Raw genomic sequence first — 26922 nt, 5'->3', positions numbered from 1 at the left:
AAAAAAAAAATGTACAAAATGATGTAAAAATAAACTGTTATAAAAAAAAAAGTACTTAAAGCTTCTAATGCTGGGTTATTAGAAGTTATTATAACTTGGTTATAAGTTAATTCCCTTGTTGACTGACTCTATTAACACTGTTGACAGAAACACAAGATTCCAAGAAATGGAAATACAGTCTGTGTTCATGTACTGAAAGAATTAACATTGCTAAAATTGTATTTACATGAAATTAATTATTCAGTGTACTACAGAACATTCTTCATAGAAATAGAATTTTAAAAAATATAAAATTTACTTGCAACTACAAAAGACACCATAAAAGGCGTCAAATAGTCAAAAAGCATCCTGAGAAAAATAACATAAATGGAGGTGTCATACTCCCCAACTTCAATGTATTGCAAACAATATATTGTATTTTGTTTAGTAGTAAACAGAACAGCATACCGACATTAAAAAGAGATACATACAACTATAGAATGGAATTACAATTCCAGAAACAATATGAATAACTAAGGATCCAGGGGCATACAACAGAGAAAGTCTCTTCAATAAATTGTTTTGGGAAGAATGGACAGCTATGTGCAAAACAATGAAACTAAAACATTATCTCATCCCATATTCAAAAATTAAGCTAAAGTAGATTAAAGACTCAGATGTCAGGTCTAAAACTATGAAACACATAAAAGAAAACAGAGACTATATGATTTTTGACATCAGCCTTAGAGATGTATTTTGGGTCTCCACTCCAAAGGCAAGGGAAACAAAAATAAAAGTAAACATCTGAGGAGTGTGATCCTGGTCTCTAAAATCATATATAGTATTGTAAACTGACATTAATTTAATTATAGAAAAGTACAAAAAGAAGTAAAGGCATCAATAATGCCAAATTGAAAAAAAAAGAAAAACAAGTGGGACTATATCAAATAGAAAAGCTTCTATAGAGCAAAAGAATCTATCATTAAAATAAAAAGGCATCCGATTGAAAGGGAGAAGGCCTTTGTACATCATATATTTGACAAACGGTTAATATCCAAGTTTTAAAAAAAACATAAAATTCAATAACAGAGCATTAGTGCTTAAAATACATAATTCTATTTTAAGATGACATTAACAAAATATTCTAATAAAACTGACACAAAAAATATAATTCAGCAATTACAAAAGAGCTAAACTGGAGTTTATAATTAAGTTACTCTCATGTTTAAAAGTGTGATTTTGAAATAAATACTATTCCTAAGCTTTTCTGCTATTAGCCTTTTAGGTTTGGTTTAAAAACATGCTTACATTTTCAGTTGTGAGGAGGCATATAATGTTATAATCCATGTACTTGTTCAAGAGCCAATCGATCCTAAAATCTGAAGTATTCAATCAATCCATAAAGCAGGCAGAAAAAAATGTCAGATTAACTGTGGTAAATAGGACTCTACATAATATCAAAAACATATGATAGTTCGCTGCAGTTGGTAGTACTTTGAATGAACTGGTATCTCCTTTAAAAATAATTTCACCAGAACAGGTTAAGCAGGTAGACATTTTACCATTATCAAGTGCTTATATATTTATTTTGTGCTAACCTTACTCTTCTGAATGAACTAGATAGTGAGCTAACCACTAGTAATTTCATCACCAGGCAATCAAACCTGAAAGAAAGGAAGTCAATATTCCAATTACCATACGACTGCCTGACCCACTAAAATAGTTTCATCATAAATATATGATTAAAGTGAGTGTCACTAAGGCCAAGAGGCATCTCTTCTTCTAAGCTTTAGATTTGGACCAGAACTCCTGATACATGGAATAGGCCAACAGAACCTTGGGCTGCCACATATGCTTAGAACAGGTGGATGGGCATGACTAGTATTTCCTCTGCTCTTCTATTTGTAGAATTTATATGTGACAATCATTGAAAAATTCACCAATCCAATGGGGACAAATAATGACCCTTTAGCTTTTTGTATAGTTTTGGATGCCTAGCTTTTTATAAAGAAACAGAAACATCTATGTTAGGATATATAGTTTCTTAAGAAGTTTCCCCACTGCTCAGGCACTGCTTTCAATGCACAATGTATGTTCCCAGATTTAGGCTCTGGACGTCAGCTCTAGCCCACTCCATAGTTTCTCAATGTATCCTATCTGCAAGACTTTCACCTCAGTGACATTTCTCTCCACAAACTTTTGTTCATATCTTTATTGGCTCCATACTTTCTCACCCGACAAGGTGCCAAGCCTTTTTTTTAGAATCCCTGACCTCCTCCAGAACCAAAAACAATGGTTTTCAGATATTGGGAAATATATAGCATGGGACTGTAAAATATCTAAGAGAAACAAATGATGGAGCTCTTCAATTATCTCATCTTTTATCTAAAAAGAACTGTTAGGTCATCATGCAAGGAATGGGAATCGGTGCATAAAGTGGAGGTTTCACTGAGTTGAGAAAATAAAATTTAGTAATCAGAAACACCAAGATGATCTAAAATTATAGGTGAGTATAATGTAGAGGAGACAGATGGCACACACACACACATACACACACACACAAACATTCTGGTGATGTTTGGGAAGGTTATCCTTGAATCTTTGTCCAAGTTTGGCAAAGAACCAGTAAGAAGCAGACAGTACAATGTTTGGTGCTTACACAAAGTTTATGTTCCAGACAACTAGATGAAAAGCCTCCTATATAAAAAATATGACATAGGATTCTAAAAATGGTATTAACTTAGTAAAGAAGCAAGTTAGGTCCAGACAAAAGACTCCCCTTGTTCTACCTAATGACGCTTAAATTCTTCAAATAAATCAAAACATTTCTAAGTAACTAAATTTCATCCCTACAAAAACTCAAAAGTACTTAAAGCAATAAAATAAACATTGACAAAAAAAAAAACTAAAAACTTCACTCATGAAGAGACTGATCATTTAAATAGCACTGTATCTATTACAAAAAATTGAATTTGTCATCAAAAGCCTCTCCACAGAGAAAATTCCAGACCTCAATGGCTTCACTGGTGAATTTTATCACATATGGAAAAAAAAATTAACTATTTTACACTAAATATTTTTGAAAGGAGAAGAGGAGGAAACATTACACTTATTACTAAAGTAAGACAGGATAATATAGGGGAAAAGCCCCAAATTTTTAGCAAACTGAACACAGTTATAGATAAAAAAAGATTAATACTTGGCAACCAAATGGGGTTTATCCCAGGAATGCAAGGCTAACTAACAATTGAAAATCAATAAATGTAATTCACTATATTAAGAAACTGAAAAACAAAAACCAGGTAAATGTTTTCATAATAATAGGTAATTCATCTCTACAGACATACCACAAAACTGAGATGGTAACAAAAACATTTAAATTTATTGAATAAAAATCTTAAATTTATCTGTTAGCAAAACCTCTTAGTAATCAGTAATATAGTTAAAAAGTAAGAATATTTGTAGTTACTAAAGTCTAGTTGAAAAGTTACTAAAAGTCTATATATAAGTGCAGTATAGACATATGGATAAAAGACTTTATCACTATTATAATGAAACTAAAATGTAAAACAATATTCAAAATACCATCAACTCCACCTAAAAATAAAGACTGTTTTAAACCCTTATCAAAGAATAAGTCATTAGAAAATGGAGACAAATAACTCAATACTTGATTTTGGCTGTATATTACATTCTGCAATTTACAGTGAATTTACTTACAAGTTGTTATGCACTCTTGACTTGTTAGAGATAGAGATTTTGAAGACACTTTCTTGCTACCATGTATGGTTTTTGTGGAGAGTTCATTCAGTTTCCAGTGGGTCCAAAAACCTCTTTGAGGTTTTAAACCTGTTAATATAAAATATGCATTTAAACAAACAAATGAGAATTTTGAAAATATTATTTAATTTTGCAAAGCATTACACATTTCGTCTTAACAAAAATCTTGTGAGAACTATCAATATCTAAAATTTCATGTGAGGAATAATCTATATAGAAAAATTAGTATCTTATATGAAATAGTTAATTAGTAGAGTAAAATTCAATATTGCCTTATGACTCATAGATATAAATTAAGTTCACACATAGAAACTGTAAGTTAATTACTGTGAAAACATGGAAAGGACATAAGAATATTCAACAATATCAATACATATTATCTATTGTAAAATATTTATTAACAGTAATCTTGTAAATTTTTTTATATGGAAGAATATTTTACCTTAAAAGTTTGTGTGGCTTTAGCTTAAATATTAACATAATTGCATGGGATACAGCAAAAGCAGTATAAAGAGGAAAGTATATAGCATTACAGGCTTACATCAAGAAATAAGGCAGAATCCAAAGAAACAACCTAATCTCCAATCTCTAGAAACTAGAAAAAGATTAATAATAAAAAAACCCAAAACTAAAGTCAGTAGAAGGAACAATAAAAATTAAAGGAGAAATAACTGAAATAGAAATAAAAAAGACAATCCAGAAGATAAATGAAATCAAAAGTTGGTTCCTTGAAAAAACAAACCTCTAAGCTAGGCTTACAATGAAAAAGGAGAAAACTCAAGTAAGTAGGATCATAAATGAAAAACAAATACTTAGAATTTTAGAATCACCCAAAAACTAAAATAATAGAAAACTTAAACCAATTACAAGCAGTGAAGTTAAAGCTGTAATCAAAACCTACCCCTCCCCACAAAAAAACAAAAGCTCAAGACTGATAGCTTTACAAGCAAGTTCTACCAAACATTCACAGATGAACTGGTGCCTATCCTACAAACTCTTTCAAAAAAATTGAGAAAGAAGAAATACTACCAACACATTTTACAGAGTTAACATTATATTAATAGTAAAACCAAACAATGACAACACAAAAATAGAAAATTACAGCCCAATTTCCTTAATGAACATGGGTGCTAAAATCCTCAATTAAATCTTAGCATAACTAATTATACAATACATCAAAGGACTACACACCATTACCAAGTGGAATTTATTCCAGGGACACAAGATGGTTCAACATTTGAAAATTAATTATGTAATTCACAACATCAACAAAGAATAAAAACCATATGATCATATCAATAGATGCTGACAAATCATTTGAGAAAGTTCAACATTCAATTGTGTTGAAGGACCGAGAAAAACTCAAAATAAAAGGAATATAGCTTTAACATAACAAAAGCCACATATGACAAATCCACAGTGAACATCATTAATGGTGAAAAATTGAAAGCCTTCCCATTAAGATCCTGAACAAGAGAGAATGGCCACTCTCACCACTGCTTTTCAATATAATTCCATCTAGAGCAATTAGGGAAGACAAAAACATAAAGGAATTAAAATTGGGAAAGTAGAATAAAAATTATTATTTACAAATGATGTGATAATATATAGATAGAATCCTAAAATATCCACAGAACAAAAAAATCAAAATAAACTAGTTTAGCAAAGTAGCAGGATACAAAAATCAATACACAAAAATCAGTAGCCTTCTATATGAAAACAGTAAGTCTGAAGAGGAAGAAATTTTAAAAGCCATCTCCCATTTAAAGCTACACCAAAAACAAACAAACAAATAAATACCTAAACAGGAAGTGGAAGACCTACACCAAAAAATTTCCAAAACACTATTAAAAGAAACAGAAAAACACAAAGTAATAGACATTCCCTGTTCAGAATTCATTATCAAAATGACTATCCTACCAAAAGTAATTTACAGATTTAATGCAATTCCAATAAAAAATTTCAATAACATTTTTCACAGAAGTGGAACAAATATTATGAAATTCATATGGAATTACAAAAAACTACAAATAGTCAATGCTGTCCTACTAAAAGGGGGAAGAAGATAAGTATTACACTCTTAATTTCAAACTATACCACAAAGTCAAAATAATAAAACCAGCATGGTATTAGAACAAAAACAGACCCACAAACTAATGGAATTAAACTGAAAGCCCAAAAATAAAACCACACATGCACAGTCAACTAAGATATAACGAAGGAACAAAGAATACACAGTGGAACAAGGTAAACCTCTTCAGTAAAAGATGCTGGGAAATATGAACTGTCATATACAAAAAAATAAAGTATACTACTATCTCAAACCACATACAAAAATCAACTCAAAATGAATAAACGACTTGAAAGCATACAATATATAAAAGAAAACATAAGCAAAATGCTCCATGACATATTTGAGGACTCATCTCCAGATGCAAAGGAATAAAAGAGAAGGTAAACAACTGAGAAGGTAAACAACTGAGACTACATCAAACTAAAAAGCTGTACAGCAAAAGAAACAGTAACCAAAATGACACATCCCACTGAATGGGAGAAAATGTTTGCACACCTGAAATTTGCACAACTGATAAGGGACTGATAGTAAAGATATAAAAAGAGCTTGTACAACTCAACAAAAATGCAAACTAGACAGTCAAAATGGGCAGTATAGCTAATAAAACACTTTTCCAAAAAAGAAATGCAAGTTGCCAACAGATGTATAAACAAATGTCCAATATCATTTATTATCAAGGATCCTCAAAGCACTAAAAATGGTTCTACCATATGATCTAGCAGTAACACTCCTACTTGTCTACCCAAAGAACACAGAACACTAATTCAAAAGGAAACCTGCACCCCTGTGTTTATTGCAGCATTATTTACAATAGCTAAAATATTAAAAACAACCCAAATGCCCCCAAACAGAAAAATATATCAAAAAGTATTCACATGGACTCCTACTCAGCAATCAAAAAAGATAAACTCATGCCATTTGCAGCAACATGGATGGACCTGGAAGGGATTGTGCTAAGGAAAATAAGTCAGAAGGAAAATGATAAATATTGGATGGTTTACTTTATATGTAGAATATAGAGAAACCAAATAAAATATCAAAAAAATAAAGAGTAAATTTGCAAGCTGACCATAGATCAGCTTTATATAGCAAGGGAGTGCGAGTGAAAGGGGTCAACACAGGGGAAGGAAGGATACTAAAGAACTATGGAATGGATCATGGGTGCTATAGTGGTGGGAGAACTATGGGGACTACACCTGAGGGGAGAAATCAAATACTATACAAAATGAACAATGATATAAGAAAATAAATTTAATGAATAAGCATAAGAATTGGAAAAGAGTTATTAAAACTATATTAGCAGATGACATGATTTGTAAATGGAAAAGCCTGAGCAAGCAAAATTCGTTTTATCTAACACCAACCTTCACTTGATACAGTGTCGGCAAAATGATTCAGTAAGATAGTGGCCTATAACATTTACATACAAAAAAATTAATGATGTTCATATATAAAACACTATCCAGTTAGCAAATATAAGGGTAAGGAATCTCCACTTACAAATACACAATGTGGGAAGATTACATATTGGGAAATAACAAGAAATGTGTAAAAATGAATACAACTTTGAAACACCAAGACATGTCCAAGTAGACAAAAACAAATGGGAGAGACAATCCCTGTTCTTAGTAGGTTAAGACAATAAATATGTCATTTTTCCCTACCTGATTTGTAAATATAGCATAATCACAATAAAAATATCAATAAGAATTTTTAAAAGCTAGTCAAGTAGAAACTAAAGTTTATGTGTAGGGTAAATATGTTAGAGTTGCCAAATTAAAAACACTAGAAAGGAAAAACTATGGAAGGACTAGCCCCTATTAATGTAATAAAATAAAAAATCACATAATTGTCTCAGTAGATGTAGAAAGGGATTTGACAATATTAATATTAAAAAATTCTTAGGAAACTAAGAGAATTTCCTTAATCCAATATAAAGTGCCTTCCAAACAATATTATATCATACCTGAAAATTGATGGTGAAATATTGAATACTTTCTATTGAAAGCATTCAACCTTATTTATTTTAACTTAGATAAGAAAAGGTATTTTAAAATCGGTGTTAGTTTGCTTTGGAAAGACATGGAAACAACCCAAAGGCCCAAAAGTAGATGATTGGATTAAAATGTAGTATATATATATGCAATATCAGCAATCAAAAAAATAAAAACATGCCTTCTGCAGCAACATGGATGGAGCTGGAAAAGATCATGCTTAGTGAAATAAACCAGAAAGAAAAGGACAAATATCAGATGGTTCCACACATAGCAGGTATAAGGAACCAGGGGAGAAAATAATAATAATGAACAACTATGTACCAGAAACATTTTATGGGGGTGGGGTGGGGAATGGGATTAAAAACGGTGGGGGAAGGGAAGTACACTGTAATATGGTGATGGCATACAGGTGATGCGAAGCCCATGGGGATTACAACTGAGATGGAAAAGGCACAAAATGATGTAAAAATAACTATTATATTATTTTTTTTAAAATCTGTATTAGATTTGTGAAAGGTTGCCATTTGCTTAGCTTATAGATGGTCATTTTCCTGTGTCCTCATATGGCCTTTTCTCTCTGGACACACAATCCTAGTGCCTATAGTTTTACAAGGACATCACTTATATGATAACTAGGTTTACACATGTGACTTCACTAAAGCCTAATTATGTCTTTCAAAGTCCAATACCCATCTACAGTAACATTCTGAGGTATACTGGGGATTTAGACTTCAACATAATGAATTTGGGATGGGGGGAGAAATAATTCAGTCTATACCAGATTTTTTTGAAATTTGTTAGCTTTTTCATAAGTTGTTTTCATATGTTTTTTAATTGACTTAATACTGGGGAGTACAGCTTTACATCTTGATATGTATATAACACACAACCCACTACCATAGTTCTTATGCCATTCACCATTATTTGACTCCACCTACCCATTTCTCCCAACTCCCTAATGTGTCTCCTCTGGTAAACCCACCATGGATCTCTAAGAGTCCGAGAGATACTTCTGTTGTGTTTTATTAGTTCATTTACTTTGCTTATTTATATTCCACATAACAGAGAAACCATCTGGTATTTGTCTTCCACTTTCTGACTTACGTAGGTTAGCATAATCACCTCAAATTCCATGCATGTTATCATGAAAGGCAATATTTCATCTTTTAAAATAGCTAAATAGTATCCTATTAAGTATATATATGAAAACTTCTATCTAGACATCTGTAAATGGTCATTTAGGTTGTTTCATTATCTTGGCTACTGCATCTATTATTGTAAGAAACACAGAAATGTATACTTCTTTTCAAATTGTTTTCATATCCTTTGGACAAATACCTAGAAGGACATCTGCTACTTTCAGATTTAAGGCATCCCCATACTATTTTCTGTAGGTGTCACTAATTTACAGTTTTAACAATGTCCAAGAATTTCCTTTTCTCCATATCTTGCCAAAATTGCTGTTTCTGTTCTTTTTTTATATAAGCCACTCTCACAGGTATCAGATGGTTTCACTGTGGTTTTGATTTGTATTTCCTAAATAATGAGTGATGTTGAGCATTTTTTATCTATCTGTTGACCATTTATGTGTCTTCTTTGGAGAGACATCACTTTTTTTTTTTAAAGTATCCTCTATAAGAATGCTATGCTTCAACCTTTTCTTGTCTGAATTTGTTGGATTTTTCTCCTCAATTGGGAGAATTTTGTTTCTCTCAGTGTTGATGAAAGAGAAAGCTCTCAGTGTTATTTTCTAATCTTTACTTTTCAAGGTCTCACTCCATAAAATATGAACCATTTTATTATAGAAGTACTTCCCAAGTATTGACAAACCTATTTTAAAGGATCAGTCAAAATTTGGACTAAAAATTGACAAAAAAAAAATTTATAATTGAAGAGTTAATTGCTTCTGGCAGTCTACAATAGCAAAATCGAGTTAGAAAAAAAAAAAATGGGAAGGACATTCCAGGACCATGAACTTACACCTTAGTTTTAAACCCAAGTACCTAAATCTCTAGTTAAATGTTCTGGGTTAGATTTTATTTCTCTTCAGCCTTTCAGTCCTTCTACTCCTATGTACTTATAACAGGTAGTTCAAAAACATTTCTTTGATGATTGATTGTATGTACCATCAAGAACTCAGTTATTTCTAGAATATGCCCATTATTATTTACCAGCACTAACTATACCTGATAGGTGGGGGAGAGAGGACTACTATACTCCCAAATAAAAGCAATGATATAAACCAACACTACTTCAATAAAAAAGAATGTCAGCAGTATTCTAAAAGCAGTTTTAAAATATCTCTTCCAAAATACATGACATATATATGGCATGGCTTTCTGTGACAATTCAGTTTTCTATAATAACTTTACTGGCTATAAATTATTTGACTTTTAAAATAACTATTTTGGTATAACAAAATTTTTCATAACAAATTAATCATATTATTTTAAATCATAGTAATAATTATGACATGTCTTATAAGGCAAAAATCTACCAATTTTTTAATGGAGTAAAAGAACTATAATCCAAAATCAAAATATATATTCATGATGTAATGATATATTCATACCTGTCAACCAAAGACAAATGTTATTCCCTAGGTCTTCTTTAAATTCATCATTAAAGAGATTACTGGATTCTGGAAATGCTTCCTGAAATGTTGCATAGATAGCTTGTGCCAAACAATCAGGATACACCTACGAAAATAAGCCACTTAAGTAATAAAATGTTTTATATATTGTCTCAGCTACCAAAGAATTAAGTTTGTGAAACATCCCTTTTTTTTACAGCTTGCATTTGGCCATTTATTACCACTTTGTGTTTCTGATTGAGAAATATGAACAAAGCAGAGTTGGAAATAAAGCTAGTTGACCTGGCTATTTGTTAGCATTTTGTGAAAAAATTTTAAGCTGGAGAAAAAAGTGAAGTCAAGAAATTTTTTGATACTATACAATTATTTCACTTAACTTTGCAGTCATATTCTCCTACAATGTGAAATTTGCAATTAATTATAATAAAACTACACATATGTATTAACTGAAATACTATTAACTGACAGGTAAGATCATGTAAGATATATTATTTATTGACTTAATACACTTACACATTGGAATAAGATTATCACCATAGAGTTAACACTTTTGTTGTTACAAAATTATATTTTTGTGGTAAGAATAAAAGCTTATTTCTAAATAATTTAAGTCTGTTTAGATGAGTTAATATACTTAATAACTATTGTATTGTTTGTATAATAAAACAATGATCAGACATTAAGAAATATATAAAACTATCAGTATACTGTGACTTAAAATGCCTACGTCCCCTAAATTCCTTTCATGGAATGATTTATCACAGAAAGATATATTTTTATATTAAGTATTTTAAAAATCTATTTTGGCATTCTGTATTCACATAAGTATGAATCACTTATCCATTAATAATGTAAAATTCTAGAATTGGAAAGGATTTGGAGGTTCAATATCTAAGTCCCTAGAACCTGTAATGTATATACAGCAAAAGGGCTTTGCAGATGTCATTAATTTAAGGATATTGAGACAGGGAGGTTATCTTGGATTCACTAGTAGATCTAAAATGTAATCACACCTGTCCTTAGAAGAGGGAGCCTGAATAAAATTTTACTTTGGAATAGGAAAAAGTAATGATGGCAGAAGCAGAGACTGGAGTGATTATGACCGGAAGTCAAGGACTGGTGAATATCTGACACCAGAAGATAGAGCCAAGATTTTCACTTGGAACGTCTGAAACAAACTAGCCTTGTTGATATTTGATTTTTGCCCCCTAATGACTCATTCTGAAGACTGAGTTTCTATAGCTTTAAGACACTGAATCTCTGTTATTTTAAGTCACAAAGTTTATTACTTTGTTACAGCAACAATAGCCAGCCTGTGACTGGGTTCCACTTATAAGCTCTGGTCACCCTACCTTTTCACTTTCTGCCTTTGTCTCCACCCTTTAAACCAAGACACCCTTCTACTTCCCAGGGCTTATTTTGGTGCTGTCCAGCCAACAGGCATGGCTCTAGTATTAAAAAATGAGGAGGAGAATTGTCTGGGTAGAACAATATAGAAAAGGTCATCGATTTTTAGTTAATCTAGTTGTACTTTAACTTTCTGGTAAGTAATGGCATTCTTTGAGCAGCTCCACTGTTTTTTGGGCATGGGGAGTGTGATGGTCTTAAATCATGGTATGTTTAATTTAACTGACTGAACCATGATAATTTTTACTAACAGAAACAACCACATACTGTATTTGTAGATGTAAAATCACACTTATGTGATACTGATGATTAAAATCAAAGTGCTGAACAACGTGAAAAAGGAAAAGTTCTAAAATTTCTGTGAATATTTAATCTTTAGTAGATTACATTTAAAAGATTTTCCTAATTTTTTTTAAAGATTTATTTATTTATTCATACAGAACTGGGGTACAGGCCAGAGATGCGGAGGGTGAGAGGATTCACCAGAGACAGAGTGGGAAGCAGAACAGGCAGATTGACGAAGTACACTGCTAAGGGGAGCAGCGGGCGGGTCAGGAGAGGTCTGCCGCTCCATGTGGCCACCTCCGGGGCAGGCAGGGATCGAACTCATGCGGAAGTGGCTTTAGTTTCTCAGTGCAGTGCTTTAACCCACTGCACCACCAGGGAGGGCCGATTTTCCTAATGTTTAAGGTAATTTTCTGAAGCAATATCACTATGTAATATTGGAAGAAAGAAGTAAAAGCTATACCAATTTTCCTTAAATTAATTTAATTTTGTGCTGAATAGTGGGGCTTGACGATAAATTCTTGATTCTTAAATAGTAATACATTTCTCTTCTTAACTAATAAATAATAATAAAATCCCCACTTGTCTGAATGAATGAAAAACAGTGAAATTGATCAGTGAGCAATGAGGCTCCACGTTTACTTAGCAGCTCTGGAGGGACAGATCTGTAGGAGGCCTGGTTCTCAAGCATAGAAAAAGGGAAAGGAACATTATAAGAACATCAAACACAGCGCAAGGGGTTGAATCGCTCAGGTACACATCTGGTTTATTCTCAAATATAGTTCTAATCTTGATTAAACATCTTCTAATATCTCTTTGGAAAGATCTCAAAATAAGGACCCAGAAAAAAAATCAAGTCATGGCTTGAGAAGGGTTATGTATGTATTATCTATTAAAAGGTACATATATGCCAGTGAAGAACATCAGACCTTGTGTATGATTAGAAGTTGGAAAATGGAGCCTATGTATTGGTGTCACTACTTTCCTTTGTATACACATAAACAGGCCTCTCACTATTTTCATGTTTGTCCACATGAAATAGGCTTCACATTCTTTTCATTAATGCCCTATCTTAAAAGCTTGCTTGCTTTCATCAAGCCACACTGAGAGGCAAGGGCACACTCACCACGAAAGTATAGACTAGGTAAAAGATTATGGATAGGAAAAAAAATTTTTTTGTTATTTCTAGACAACTTAATTACCAAAAATCCTAACCACTTTATCCTGCAAATAAGGGGAAAAATATCAATGCTAGAGAATATACTGGTCTATTCTTTTAGAACACTATCCTACAAAACAATTTATGAATCATGGATCAAATCACCTCTCTATCTGCCAGATAACCCGGCTATAAACCTGAGAGACTAAGGTCTTGCCAGTATCACCAAAGGTAATTGGTAGCATATTCTGGACATGAGGCCCAGTCTTCTTTTTCCCAGGCCATTACTGGGTTCCTTCCATGACAGTGAATGTGTAAGACCTATCAAGACTGATCATGAATATCTGACAATTTAGGTTTGTTTATACTTTCATTGTGAAAGTAAAAAGTAATTATTTCATTTTATATTTGTTTAACTCATGAAAACATTTCCTAACTCCAACATATTTATTCTGATTTATAAATGTCAGCACAAAAAAGTATTTGAGTGTGGTTTTTGTTTTGAGCTGCTAGATGTTTAACTTTTAAAATATCCAATAAAATAATTACATATCTTCATTTCACATTATTGAAGAAAATAATTTAACTATTTTCATTAGTTTTAATATTGTTGTATACTGTTCTTTACCGTAAAGGGGCTGAGTCCTTAGGCATAATATAAATTTGTTTTCTTAAACAGATCAAAAGACATAGGATACAGTAAAAGAAAATGGTAAAAAAAGCACTTCGATATATAAAAGTCAATAGTCTTCAAATTATTAATTTATAAACAAAATGCCTATACTACACTAAATATATTGTGTAAGACTTCTATTTAAGGGAGTAAAATATTCTAAGGGAGAGCATAATTTTTTAAAATTTACATTACTCTATTCAGAAATTTTGCCATCAAAGTAACAAAATGTACTAACAGAGGTATAAATAAAATATTTTCTATTTTATTAGCTCTAAAATTAATTAGCATAACTGTTTATATCTATGCTCACCTGAAAAAAGGCATCCTTTCGACTTAGTGGTATGCTCATGAAAAGTATCACATAACTTTCTGAAATTCTATCAAACAAGAAATCTTGATTTTCTCTGTCAGGCTAACAAGATAAAACATGTGTAGAATTAAGATCATTAAAGTTACAATTTTTTAAAAAATGGAGTTTACTGCTTATATCTGTAAAAGTACCTACTTTTAAAGATTATAAATCTATAGTAGAATGAATATGGGTTTTGGAATTGTGTGTGTACAAATTTAAATGCTGTAATGAAATGCATTATCTGCCATTGCCATGGGTAAGTTAATTAAGTACTTGTTATCCCATTTGCCAAATGTAGGTAATGTATACATCACTTAAAGTAGTACAGTAAAATTAAATAAGGACAAGTATCTTGTTATATCTGTCAGTTATTTCAAGCTGTCAGTACAGTGCATATACACAGGAAGCATATCCATGTGTGATAAATGCACATATATTCTTACATCATAGGACATATAAAGGTAACTAATGAGCTAGTTGCCCTCAATTGTTCTCAAACCATTCTAACTCTTTCATTATCAGTATATAAGTATAAAATTCAAGATTTAACTAAATAAGACAGCCATAAGTAGAACTAGTAAAATGATATGATAGCAAAATTAAAAACAAAATACACTGTAAGAAAGAAATCTGTAGAAAATAATGGCAATATTATAAGAAAGTCCTAATGTAGTAACCTACATTTTTGATCGATTAAGCAATGAACAAATTATTTTAGATTGATTTAAAAAAAATTTTAACTATTTTTAACATCCTTATATTTTTTTCACAACATACAATATAGGATTTCACCTCTCAGGTCACCAATTTTCCCACCAGCAAAGCATCCAGAGTCCTCCACCATAGTCCATGTGTCCCCCCACCACCACCCCATTTTCTACCCTCCCTTATACCTTCTTTAATGTCTCAGATTTCTGGTTTTCATGTAAGGGTCAGTCTTACCTTTGGTTTCCACATATAAGTGAAGCCATTCAGTATTTATCTTTCACTTTTTGGTTCACTTCACTTAGAATAATGCCTTTCCAGGTCCATCCATGTTGTCACAAATGGCATGAGTTTATCTTTTCTAATTGCCTAGGATTATTCCATTGTGCATATATGCCACATCTTCTTGATCCATTCATCTATTCTGGGGAATTTGTGTTGTTGGCATACCTTGGTTATCATTGTAAATAGTGATGCAATAAACACAGGGGTTCAGGTTTCCTTTAGAACTAGTGTTTTTGCGTGCTTTGGAAGATACTTAGTAGAATTGGACCATATGATAGACCATTGTTAATGGCTTGAGGAATCTCTGCACTTCCTTCCTTAGGAATTAGACCAGTCTACATTCCCATCAACAGTATAATAGGTTTCCTTTTTCTCCACCCCTTTGTCAACACTTGTTTCTGATTTTTTGATATGCACTATTCTCACATATGTGAGGTGGTATCTTATTGTTTTTTGAGTTTCATTTTCATATGTCTGTAGCCATCTGTATGTCTTCTTCAGAGAAGGGGCTATTTAGACTTCTGCCCATTTTGTGACTAGGTTGTTTGTTTTCTTTATTGAGTTGTATAAGCTAGTCCTAGGTCTTCAATAGCAATGCTTTATCAGATAAAATATTTTCTCCTATTTATTAGTGTGTTTCTTTGTTTTAGTCACCATCTCTTTCTCTTTCATCATACAGAAGTTCTTTAATTTGATACAGTCCCAACTGTCTTTCTTCTTTGTTTTCCTTGCTGCTGGATATGTGACTGCAGAGATGTTTGTTAAGCTTATGTCACGGAGTGTTTTTACTCTGTTTTCTTCTATGCATTCTTTGTACACTTACATGTCTACTTACATGTATACAAACAACTTTATGTATTTTTTTTACCATATAAGTAATTTTTACTTAGAGAGAAAAATAACCATTCAAGGTTACATAATTTATTAAGTGGATAAAGTTGTTTTTGAAAGTCATCTCCTTTAATTTTATTTTTAATAGACTCCTATATTCAATTTATGCAGAATTTTACAGTTTACAATTTTTTTTCCTTATTCATACCCCCTTTAGTATACACTACAACCCTAGGGGAAAGGGAATATGATATTTTTCTATCTGTTTATTATTTGTTTTTATAAAGACAGAAATTAAAATATCTGGGTTAATCTCAGATTTCTTGACTACCCAAAAGTTTCACACTAAATAGTAAAACTATATTGAAAATTTTAATTTTATGAATTTCAATTCAGTGTTTCATTTACTGGCCATGAAAAAAATCAAAAAATTAACTTTTATATTAATAATATAGAAATTCTAGAATATCATTATGCATTTTGAACATTATACTATTGGCAATTAGACTATACAAGTATCTTGGTTTTTATTATACTCCAGTTATAAAATCAGTACTATTTATTCTTCATAAAAGAACCCAAAATAAATTTACTTATTTATAGTCATCTAAAAATTAATCACTGTTTAAAATAGAAGTTCACCTAATAAAACTTAAATATTATAGGAATGGGTTAAATTTTACATGACTCGGATACAAATTTGCTTCTCACCACATTTATTTAGTGTATGTAGGGACCTAAGAGTTCATGTTATTCATCTAGTTCACTAATTTCAGTGTATTTTCATCAACAAGGAATCATCTTAGAAAAAAAACTGTAAGATAAATACAATAAATGAAACAGATAAAAGAACAAATATTCTGGTAAAATCATGGAAAGTTTGCTTCAATTTAATATGGATCACCAAATTACCCCCAAACCCCCTTACTTCTCTAAACACTAGAAGAAAACTAATTCAGCTACCTCATACACTGCTCTTCAAAACATCAGAATCATAACCAATGCTGGAAATATTATTAAATTATAATATTTTGAAGTTTTAATAAATATTTCATTTTAAATTTAGATGTCTATGGTTCCTAAAAAATAGTTTGCTTAAAGATTTAAAAATGACTAACTCCGTCTTATTCCAAGAATGATTCTAAAAGTGGATTGGGTCATTAAAATTTTCATTAAATTACTTTTTTTTTGGCCTAAAATAGTAAAATATTAGTATGGCTTCACAAACTATTTAATAGGAACATTGCCAGTTAATGTTTCTTTCAAAAACATATATAAAACCCTAACAGATTTAAGTGGGAAAATTTTTATTTCTCTCTGCTATGGAAAAGTTATAAATTTGGGATCCTGGTGTAAAGAATGAAATTTAAGGCAACAAGCTCTCCTTAGTTCACAAATTTCTGTAGATAATTACCTTCATAGAAGTTGATATGCTTCTTCCTAACAATATTCAGTACTTAGCAATATCAGAAATACCAGACAGATATTTTTACCTATAATGTTAACTATTCTAAAAGAAATCATTAGTTGGATAATTTGCATATAAAATTGGTAATTTTCACTCCTTCATGCTATAATTTTTTTTTTCCCTGAAAATCCATAAGCATTATTTACTTGAGTTACACAAAGGGAGAGTCAAGTTCATTGCAGGTTTTCTTGGTGGGATAGCTTCCTTGATGTGATCTCCTGGGATGCTACATGTTCAATCTTCCAAATTCAGAGGCTATGTTGGTATTAAATAACGTCTCTAGGCTCACATATTCTCTAATATAACACTCATATGTTGCTTATTTCCATTCTCTTATTGCTTCTCAGAAATACATCACTTCTCTTTTTTAATCCTTGTGAAGTTATTTTTCTGAATCAAGTGAAGACCCTTTCTCCATCTGATCTTTAGACTGTTTCCCAAATGGAGCTTCTTTTAATGTCACTGCTTTGCAGTAGGTTTTGTGTTTAATACTTATCAGTAAGTCTAAGTGTTGGGTAAAGCTAATTTGTTAATTATAATTTTTGATTTCATTGATATTATTTGATCCAAAAATTCATATTAATTTAAACTCCCTGAATGTTTAAATTTTAAACAAGGTTTCTAGTTTTGTGTGAAATATTCTTTGAAAGAATCCAAGAAAACATTATTTTTTGTACCAGTATTATCACTATTGAAAAATTATGATGCAAATCAACTTAAAAAAAAGAGGTTATCATTATACCTTAAATTTATGGAGATACCACCACCAAAATGAATCATGCAAAAGAGCAATAGAGGCTTGCGAGAGGAAATGAGTCTTCCAGATTTTAAAAACTTTTTCCTACAGAAAAAAAAGCACAGAAAACGACTTAAAATTCACTATAAAATATATGTATTCAATGGTTATAGACTGACAGAGATCAATAGAAGTTTAATGTGAGTCATATAGAATGTTAAACTTTCTAGCAGTTGCTTTAAAAAGTGAAATTTTATAGACATTTTATTTAACCAAACATGTTTGAAATATTATTCCACATACTTGTAAATTATTGTTTTTTCCCAAATTATGTTTATTGTGTTAATGTAGACATATCATTGTATCCTCTTTGGAGGTTATAGGTATACAACTCTATAAATGTTTATTTTTCATACTCTATCCAATACCAATACTATGCAAAAATTTTTAATGAAATACTTTACATTCTTTTATGGTAGTAAATGTTTGAAGTATGCTATATATTCTATCCTTACAATACATTGTAATTGGAACACTAAATTTTCACAATAAATACTAGATCAGTACTTCCGAAAATATATAACTATAACTTTGTTCCAATCATAACTGAAAGGTTTCCAATAACGAGTCATGTATTTTGTGGGAACAACTCAAAGGCCACTAAATATAGTATGGAGTACAATGCAGCAACTTCAACTTACCTTTCAAACTTCTTAACTACAAATCACATATGTAAAGTCCAGAAGCATAAAGAAAGTAGAAAAGTAAAATAGGGGGGAAATAAAATGCTATGTCCAAATTGTTTCTAAATTTCAAGCAAAGATATTTTTTAGTGTAAATTAACCATATGCCTTCATTAACTTTGATTACCATAGGCATAACTGACTTTTTTTAAACAAAAATTCTAAATTCTTTAAAAAATATTAATATTTAGTCAGAACAACCTAAAAATTGCTGAGAAATGGTCCCAAAATTCCAAATTCAGCTTAAAAAGTTAAATGGTTCTTCTTCCCCTTCTCTCTGAGAGGATAATTTCTTGATTCAAGTAAATTTGTAAACACAGATTAAAACCTATAATTATCTAACTTGAACATTTCTCCTAACATTGACAACTAGATCGGACAAGATTTCTGATGTTCTTTCAAATTTCTATTTGTGTGTGCATGTGGTTCAGCTTTCTCCTTCATAATACAGATTGTGTTTCAATCATTTCAACTCAATACATTTTTTACCAAAAATCACCTGTAACCAACATTCCGTTCTGGAGTTATAGGCATAATGTACATTTTCTCTCATCAAGAAACATAATTTATTGATTCTATGTGCATGTAGATGTTTGGAGGGTTTCGGTGAATTCAGTTTATTTTTTCAAGCACGTAACAGTAACTCTTTTACTTTCTTTTTCCAAGTTTCACATCTTTAAGGTTAAGCCCTTTGGTATGTTAGCATAACCATCATATTTTTATTTTTTCTTCATTATTGTTTCATCATCTATTTACTTTAATACCATTGCATTACACACTTCCTAATAAGCAAATTTAAAATAACTTTTAGAAATCAGGTAGTGTATTAACAAGTAGAACACTGGCTATCTATGCCCAGTTATACCAATTGTAGCCAAACTCAAAATATCCTAAATGTAAATACTTGTCATCTCCATTTCCAATCCTCTGGGCCAGCCAATATCTAGTTCCACTCCTAACTTTCCTATTATTTTCAATAATGCCAAGAGTCTCCAAGTTAATTATATGGAAAATTTCTTATAACTTTACTTTTATGTTTTGTTTATATGACTGATTTATAATGTGTGTTAGGTGTATGCTGCATTAGGTTAGAATGTATTTCCATCTTGGAAAACAGGATGTTAAAGGTAAGAAGAAAATTGTAGGTTTCTAGAATACTTAAAAAATGTTTTAATAATTTAATATTAATTTATAACACAATCCTTTCTCTGAGAATTTGAAAAAAATACTATCATGTCTCAAGTACAACCAGAGTAATACCCATACTTTTTTTTTTTTTACAAAAATGACATCAGATGATTGTACCAACATGGCAGACAAAGCCTTCTCTTTTACCTAAATCTCATAAAATATGAAACAGAATTGAAAAACATTCGTATTATCATAGAAAATAAGAGAGCAAGTAATTTGTGAATCATTCCATCAGTTTGAATGGTTGCTTGATTGCCTGAATTACAAACAGGAGATCAAGTTTAGGTCAAATAGACTCTACTTTTTGCAGTATCACATGGTAAAGAGAGTGAGGAAAGGGCAGGAAATAATAGCTGAAACTGATTCATCTAGGCTTAATAGTTAATTATGTTCATTCTAGTGGGTAACAGAGGGCAAACTTAGGAGAAGAAACTACAGGTTTTTGTGATGAAAAATAAGCACAGGAAGGCTGGGGGTAAGTCTACTTCAGAAAGGAAAGATATATGCCAGAGGTGGGGGAGGGATTTAAGGGTGGGTAGACTGTGGGGAGTACAAGAAGTGCTGTTTAAGCACTTAGAAAATAGAAACTTTACTGGATGACCACTTGGCTTTTACGTGGGTGGAAAATAAATACCAATTACCACACTCATTCTACCCCTGGCAATCACTAGTCAATGATCTAGGTTACCTTTTTGGCTATCCTGGAGAAATACTGCTCAAAAATTTCCCCAGGTACTTCACAGCATCAAAAGGTAGAATTGAGAGGAAGGGTTCTCACAGTTTTTTTTTTTTTTTTGGGGGGGGGTGGTGGATATAAGCAGGTTAGATATCCCAAGATTAGAGAGCAAAAAGGAGGAAGAGGAAAACACCTGTATCGTAACATACCAAACCAATAAACACTAGTGATCTCAGACTACTGAGGTAGTAATACATTCTCTTCTGGTCTTTCCTGCCACACACAATGCCCAAAGGATTAAATCTTACTCAACATCAAAACTGACATAGCTTCAAGTATTTGATTCATTGAATCATATCCTTAATTTTTACCTTACAATAAAAATAAAATAATGTTTACATACATCAAAGTTTTGGGCTTTTAAAATAAAAAGATAAATTTGTTCCGCATCCAAATGTCTGGGGAGTTGAGTAAGTTCATTTGATTTGAATCCTGAGAAGCTGGAACCCTACAAAAAGGGAAATATCACAGGACAGTCATTACATTGCTCTTTTAAATCCAGTAGTCTCGTATAACTATAGAAGACATTTAAGAATCATTCATTAATACAATTATTTGACTGTTTTTATGAAAACAAATGAAAAATATTTATCCCTAAGAAAATTTTCATTATTTTTTTTTTTTTGCTTTTCTGGAACTAAGAACACTGTCATATTTATACAATAAATCCAAATGTAAAACAAAACCATATTTCAAAAATAACTTTGGCAAAACTCAAATGATGAAAAATTTTAGCTAGATTATACATACAGAAATTGACTAGGAAGAAAGAGAAAACATCTATACCTTTTCTATTTCTCGTGGGGTCTCTATACTTATAGATACATCTATATTACTGTAAATAATTTATTATCTCACATAATACCTTTGACATATAATCTTTTGAACAGAAATTTAAATACCTCTATACTCTTCTTTGTTGTCATTTCATCTGAAAGCTGGAAAACATTTAAAATATTTTAAATTCCAAATTTTTAATAATAGAAACATGAAGGCTAGTAAAAACTTTAAACTTCACTTTGCCACTAAACTATATGCAATTGATAACATTTAAACCATTATGTTTTGCAAACATTAGTAAAATTAAATGTCTATAAGGGAGTGAGATTCAATATCAAACTCAGTATCGCATTTTGTTACAAATGTAAATTGGTGGCATCTTTCTAGAGAACAACTGTTTAATATGTACCAAAAAACTTAGACTTTTCATGCCTTTGGACATGTCCTTCCACTTCTGGAAATTTATCCTAAGAAAATATTCATAGAGATACACAATCTTTAGCTCTAATATGTTCTCAGAAATTTTAAATAATAGTGATAGTGAGAACTAACCCAATGTCCAATAAAGTGTTATCACATTTTAGTTCATTTTTTTAAATGGCCTACAAAGAATATATATGAAAATTCCATTAATGAGTTAGAAGAATATAACTTAATCTGAATTTCTAAAAATTTTGAAACATAAAAGTTAAAGTGACACATTAGGAGATAGATGTAATTGATGTGTAAATGACAGAATAAGGATGCTTAATAAAAATGTGTATTTATTTCTTCAAATTTTCTGAAATACATGCATTATTCATAATTGGGGAAAACAATAAAAACTATTTGAAATAAAAAAAGACATTTACTAGGGTGGCTGGACTAGTAGTAGCACTTATCTTTATGGATTAATGTCATGTAACTTTAGAATGCATTTAATTTTCACTAATGTTTGTTTACATAATTTTAATTTTAATGTATTTTTTCCCCAAGTTATGTTTAGTGAAGTTAAGTAGGTTTGTATCTTTGTATCTGATCTGGGATAGAAGTAGTGAATTTATTTTTGAAAAGGATGAATTTTTTCAAAGTAATTTAAAACATAATTTTAAGCAAATTTTCAAAGTTTTGTTTTAACTGACTAAGTAATTCTAAAGGTAGTCAGAAAGAATTAATTTTTAAAAGTAATTATGTTATAAATCAGTAAATAACCAGAGAATGTACTATGTATATAGTAAACAAACATTCAAATAACTTGAAGTAATGTGAAAAATCTTAACATTATAATACTGACTGTGAAAAGAAATATATATATATGTATGTGTGTGTATGTGTATATAGATATATCACGTCACCTGTAAACCATCACCATAGTCTCTTGTGTTCTTCCCTCCCACTCTTCTGCTGAATATCTACACTTATCTTTTGTCTGCCAGTTTTTTTTCCCTCCAGACCCTTTACTGGTTCCCCTATAAATGAAAACATCCAATATTTTTCTTTTCCCATATTTTAAAAACACAAAGATAGGTAGATGATAACAGACAAATGTAGAATTTAAAAAATGTTTTCAGTGTTTTTATCTACAATACAGTGATTGTATTTTGACAGAAGGAGCAATGAAGGAAGGTGAAAACAGATACTATACCATTATTTTCTTCTTAGGATATTTTGCTAGAAGTGCCCTGTATCTTTGTAATTTTTCATAAGAACCTTTAAAAAATGAGAATTCACAATATATAAATTTATAAACATATTATTTAAAAATTAAAAAATTAACTATCTTAAAGAAATTGTATATGAAGCTATTCAGTGAGATTACAGTGAGATTAATTTTTGATAAACATAACACTAATACAAACCACCTTAGATGATTGAATAATTGTAACTACTACCTTTTGTTTCTCTTTGTTTTTTAGTAAAGTCAGATTCCAACTAATACATCTTTAGTATCTATTCCTACATATAAAGTTTTACATTGATCTATTCCTACTGAACAACCTCATGTTTTTCCAATAGTTCAGCCACTTAAGTTTGGTTGTATCAGGGTTACCTTAAATTCAATAAAGTACAGTAATTTGGAATATGATCCCATATAAGACTTAGACTTAAGACTTAGCATGGACTGGAGTCCGAGCTCTGGTATCTAGATAAGGAGGAAAATGCATGTATATAAAAATTATTTTTCTTAGTAGAAGGAAGGTATAGTAAGCTATGGAAAGAAAGGAAGTGGCTTTAAAATAAAATTGATTTTTTAAATATCTTAGCTGTCCTTATGATTTTATTCCTTCTGAGAGTATGCACACAGAGACAGACAGGTACATGTTATATTTTACTCATAAGAAATAAGGCAATAAGGCTTTACTTGTCCTGTACATGATATTGTTCCACTCCAATATTTTAGAGGCATGGTTTTTCAAATGAAATGAACATTCATCTAATCTTGACTCCACTATTGCAAATGCCTCAGGTATTCGAGGGCCATTTCCCCATAAATGTGTATAAATTGAAGCAAATGAGCTATCTTCTTTTATTTTCTTTATCATGTATGACCATTCATCATTATCTTTAAAAGAAATTTTCCTTGGCCAATAATCCTGTAAAAAATGTGACAGAATACAACTTAAATCAATTTTAATAAATTAACATAAGAGTTCAAAACCAGTAAACTAAATTGAAATTTTATTCCTTAGTATTATTTTGAATTAAATGTATTCTTTAAAATGTGAAACAATCATAAGCTTTAGAAGTTTCAAGTACTTTACAAAAAGGTGCTTACTTCTACATGAAAATGCAGTATAGCTGAATGATTGGGCTCTTGACATTGTGGAACATGCCTGTGTATATGTTTTATATGGTTCTTGTCACAGAAGCATGCAACTGGGTATGGGGGCATCAGAGGTATAACCTATTCTGTAAGAGCTAATTTACTGGAGTCTTTAGATTTAAGCTGAACCTCAAAGGAGTTTAGGAATCAACTAGGTGAAGCCAGTCTGCATGTCTCAGTACACCCTGCATCTGGCTGCCTAGCAATGTAAACTTGGTCAAGTTCCTTAGTTCTCTGCGACTTTGTTTCCTACCTTGTAACAGAGAATAATGATAACCATTCCGATACCTCATAACACTATGTCAGAATTAAAAATTTTAATTTTACTCAATTTAAATGTAACTCAATTTAACTTATTGTGATTAAATTTAATTGTATATGCCATGTGCATAGTCAACATTCAATAAATGTTTGCTATACATTGTTCAATAAGTAAAGGGACAACATTAAAAAGATATGGGAAAAAGAAAATAAAGGTTTTTTTCTGAATCATCGGAAAATCAGTTGCTTTCTTTAACCGATACCCCATCATTTTTAAAACTGCGTATTTCCTAAAACAAAACCTTCACCTGCATAGACAGCCAAGAATCAGAAACTGACATTGATGCATAATTCTTATCCACTCCTCAGGCTCTATTCAAGTTCCATCAACTAATCCTTTAGAATTACAGGATCTAGTTCAGCATCACATATTACAAGTTGGGTTTTGTAAGTCTTTCATCTCCTCTAGTTTATACTTCCTCAATATTTTATCTTCTTATGCATTTAAAATTATGCATTCACATTTCTAACTCTAATTCCAAATATTCCCATATTATAATCACTATCTTCAAGAATGAATAAACTATCTAACATCATCTTTATTATATATATATATATATATGTGCTCTGTCCTTTAGGTAACCAATCTCTCCTACTTGTCATCATCCTGTTCTCTGAATGGATGCCATTCCTATCCTGCTTAGGCTCTGACACACCATGCCAAGCAGACAGGAAGGTCATGGTGATGGGTTTTAGAATATTTTCTTGGAGTAGGTGCCTATCTCCTTGGTGATAACCTAGAAGCACGTGGTACTGAGGAGTGTTTGATTATGTTTGATTGAGTTGACAGCCACCAAGAGCTTTACTCCAACATGTAGGCCAATAATGTGTGCTTGCAGGCCTGTCAGTTCTTAAAAGAGCTGCCTCCAACTTGCCTATACTCCTGCCTTGATGAGAACCATGTAGTTGGCCTGGAACATTGTAGTGATCATGTTCTTGATGAAGTCTTAGTAACCAGGGATATCAATGATGGTAACATTGTACAAGATCTACAAGATGTTGATGGTATCCCCTACTTCAGTTTGTCTACCACCCAGAGGTACTTGAAGGAGCCTTTACCAATCTTGATTGCCTCCTTCTCAAACTACTTGATAGTTGTTTTTTTCTTTTTTTATGTTCCCTCTCTTGTAAATGAGATGCAGTGCTGGGCTTGCTGGAGTCCACATGACTGATGATTATATTGATAAGGGTCTTCTCTTTGTCCATGGTTGTGTGTTCACCCAAGTAATTGCTGATCTTTCAATCAGCAGGAGATGAAGTGGCTGGGAAGATTTGAAGATCTGGAGGAGATGAACCTCATTAGGAGAATTTGGATATAAGACATGTTGGAAATTTAGATAATGGGAATAAATATGACATCTGCAGGGGTGTTTTTCCTTGCCTACTCTGGCCATAAAACTCTAGTGACCAACATCATTCTGCACCACTCTGTGCTGCTTTCTGAAAAGTCCATTTGGGGAAATTCACCACATCCTGTGGAGTGTGGTTACCTGTGCCCCTGAATGTTTGGAGAACCAGGGTATCTACTTTCCTGGCCATGTTCTCTTTCACCGCTAAAGCCTTAGTTTAAATCTTCCATAAGGATGCTGTCAGGAAACTCATGAATTTTCCTTTGAGCAAATTTTTATATATATATATATATTGTATTTAGCTTTAGAAGATAATTTAAAGTTCCCTATTCTGCAATGTTGTGGATGGAGTCTCCATTATTTAAATCAAAGTCATTCTAAGTCTTGTCCTAAAGTAGTTAAAATAATTGGCTCTGCTGTGGTTATTGAAATAAATTTTATAAACTAAGAATATTTTCATTTTCTATTTGTAAGGAACTCAGTCCTTTTCCAAAATAGTTTTAAAAGCATATTTATATATATGTAATAATAGAAAATAGATGTTTAAAAATAGATATTTTGGAACTCCACTGTCAATAGTCTAGTCATAACAAATTCTATTTAAACATAAATATTGCAAGTCATTCAAAGTCTAATCTACTCAAAATGTGTTAAAAAAAGAAACCTCCTTTC

The 26922-nt window shown here is 31.3% G+C and overlaps 1 protein-coding gene across 1 annotated transcript in view; it reads right to left on the bottom strand.

Moving 5' to 3' along the window:
• Window positions 1–26922, bottom strand: part of FAM227B (family with sequence similarity 227, member B) — a 151072-nt gene that overhangs the window by 121381 nt on the left and 2769 nt on the right. The window contains exons 3-10 of the mRNA XM_012728766.1: window positions 24119–24350; window positions 23402–23466; window positions 21900–21935; window positions 21341–21445; window positions 18334–18432; window positions 14261–14362; window positions 10403–10529; window positions 3700–3828 (exon numbers count right to left, since the gene is read on the bottom strand). Coding sequence (XP_012584220.1) covers window positions 3700–3828; window positions 10403–10529; window positions 14261–14362; window positions 18334–18432; window positions 21341–21445; window positions 21900–21935; window positions 23402–23466; window positions 24119–24350 — 895 coding nt within the window. The remainder of the gene's footprint in view (window positions 1–3699; window positions 3829–10402; window positions 10530–14260; window positions 14363–18333; window positions 18433–21340; window positions 21446–21899; window positions 21936–23401; window positions 23467–24118; window positions 24351–26922) is intronic.

This window comes from Condylura cristata, unplaced genomic scaffold (genome assembly GCF_000260355.1).
Source record: "Condylura cristata isolate star-nosed mole 26May11 unplaced genomic scaffold, ConCri1.0 scaffold00023, whole genome shotgun sequence".
In the NCBI taxonomy this organism is placed as follows: domain Eukaryota; kingdom Metazoa; phylum Chordata; class Mammalia; order Eulipotyphla; family Talpidae; genus Condylura; species Condylura cristata.
This window is presented reverse-complemented; position numbering and strand designations above follow the sequence as displayed.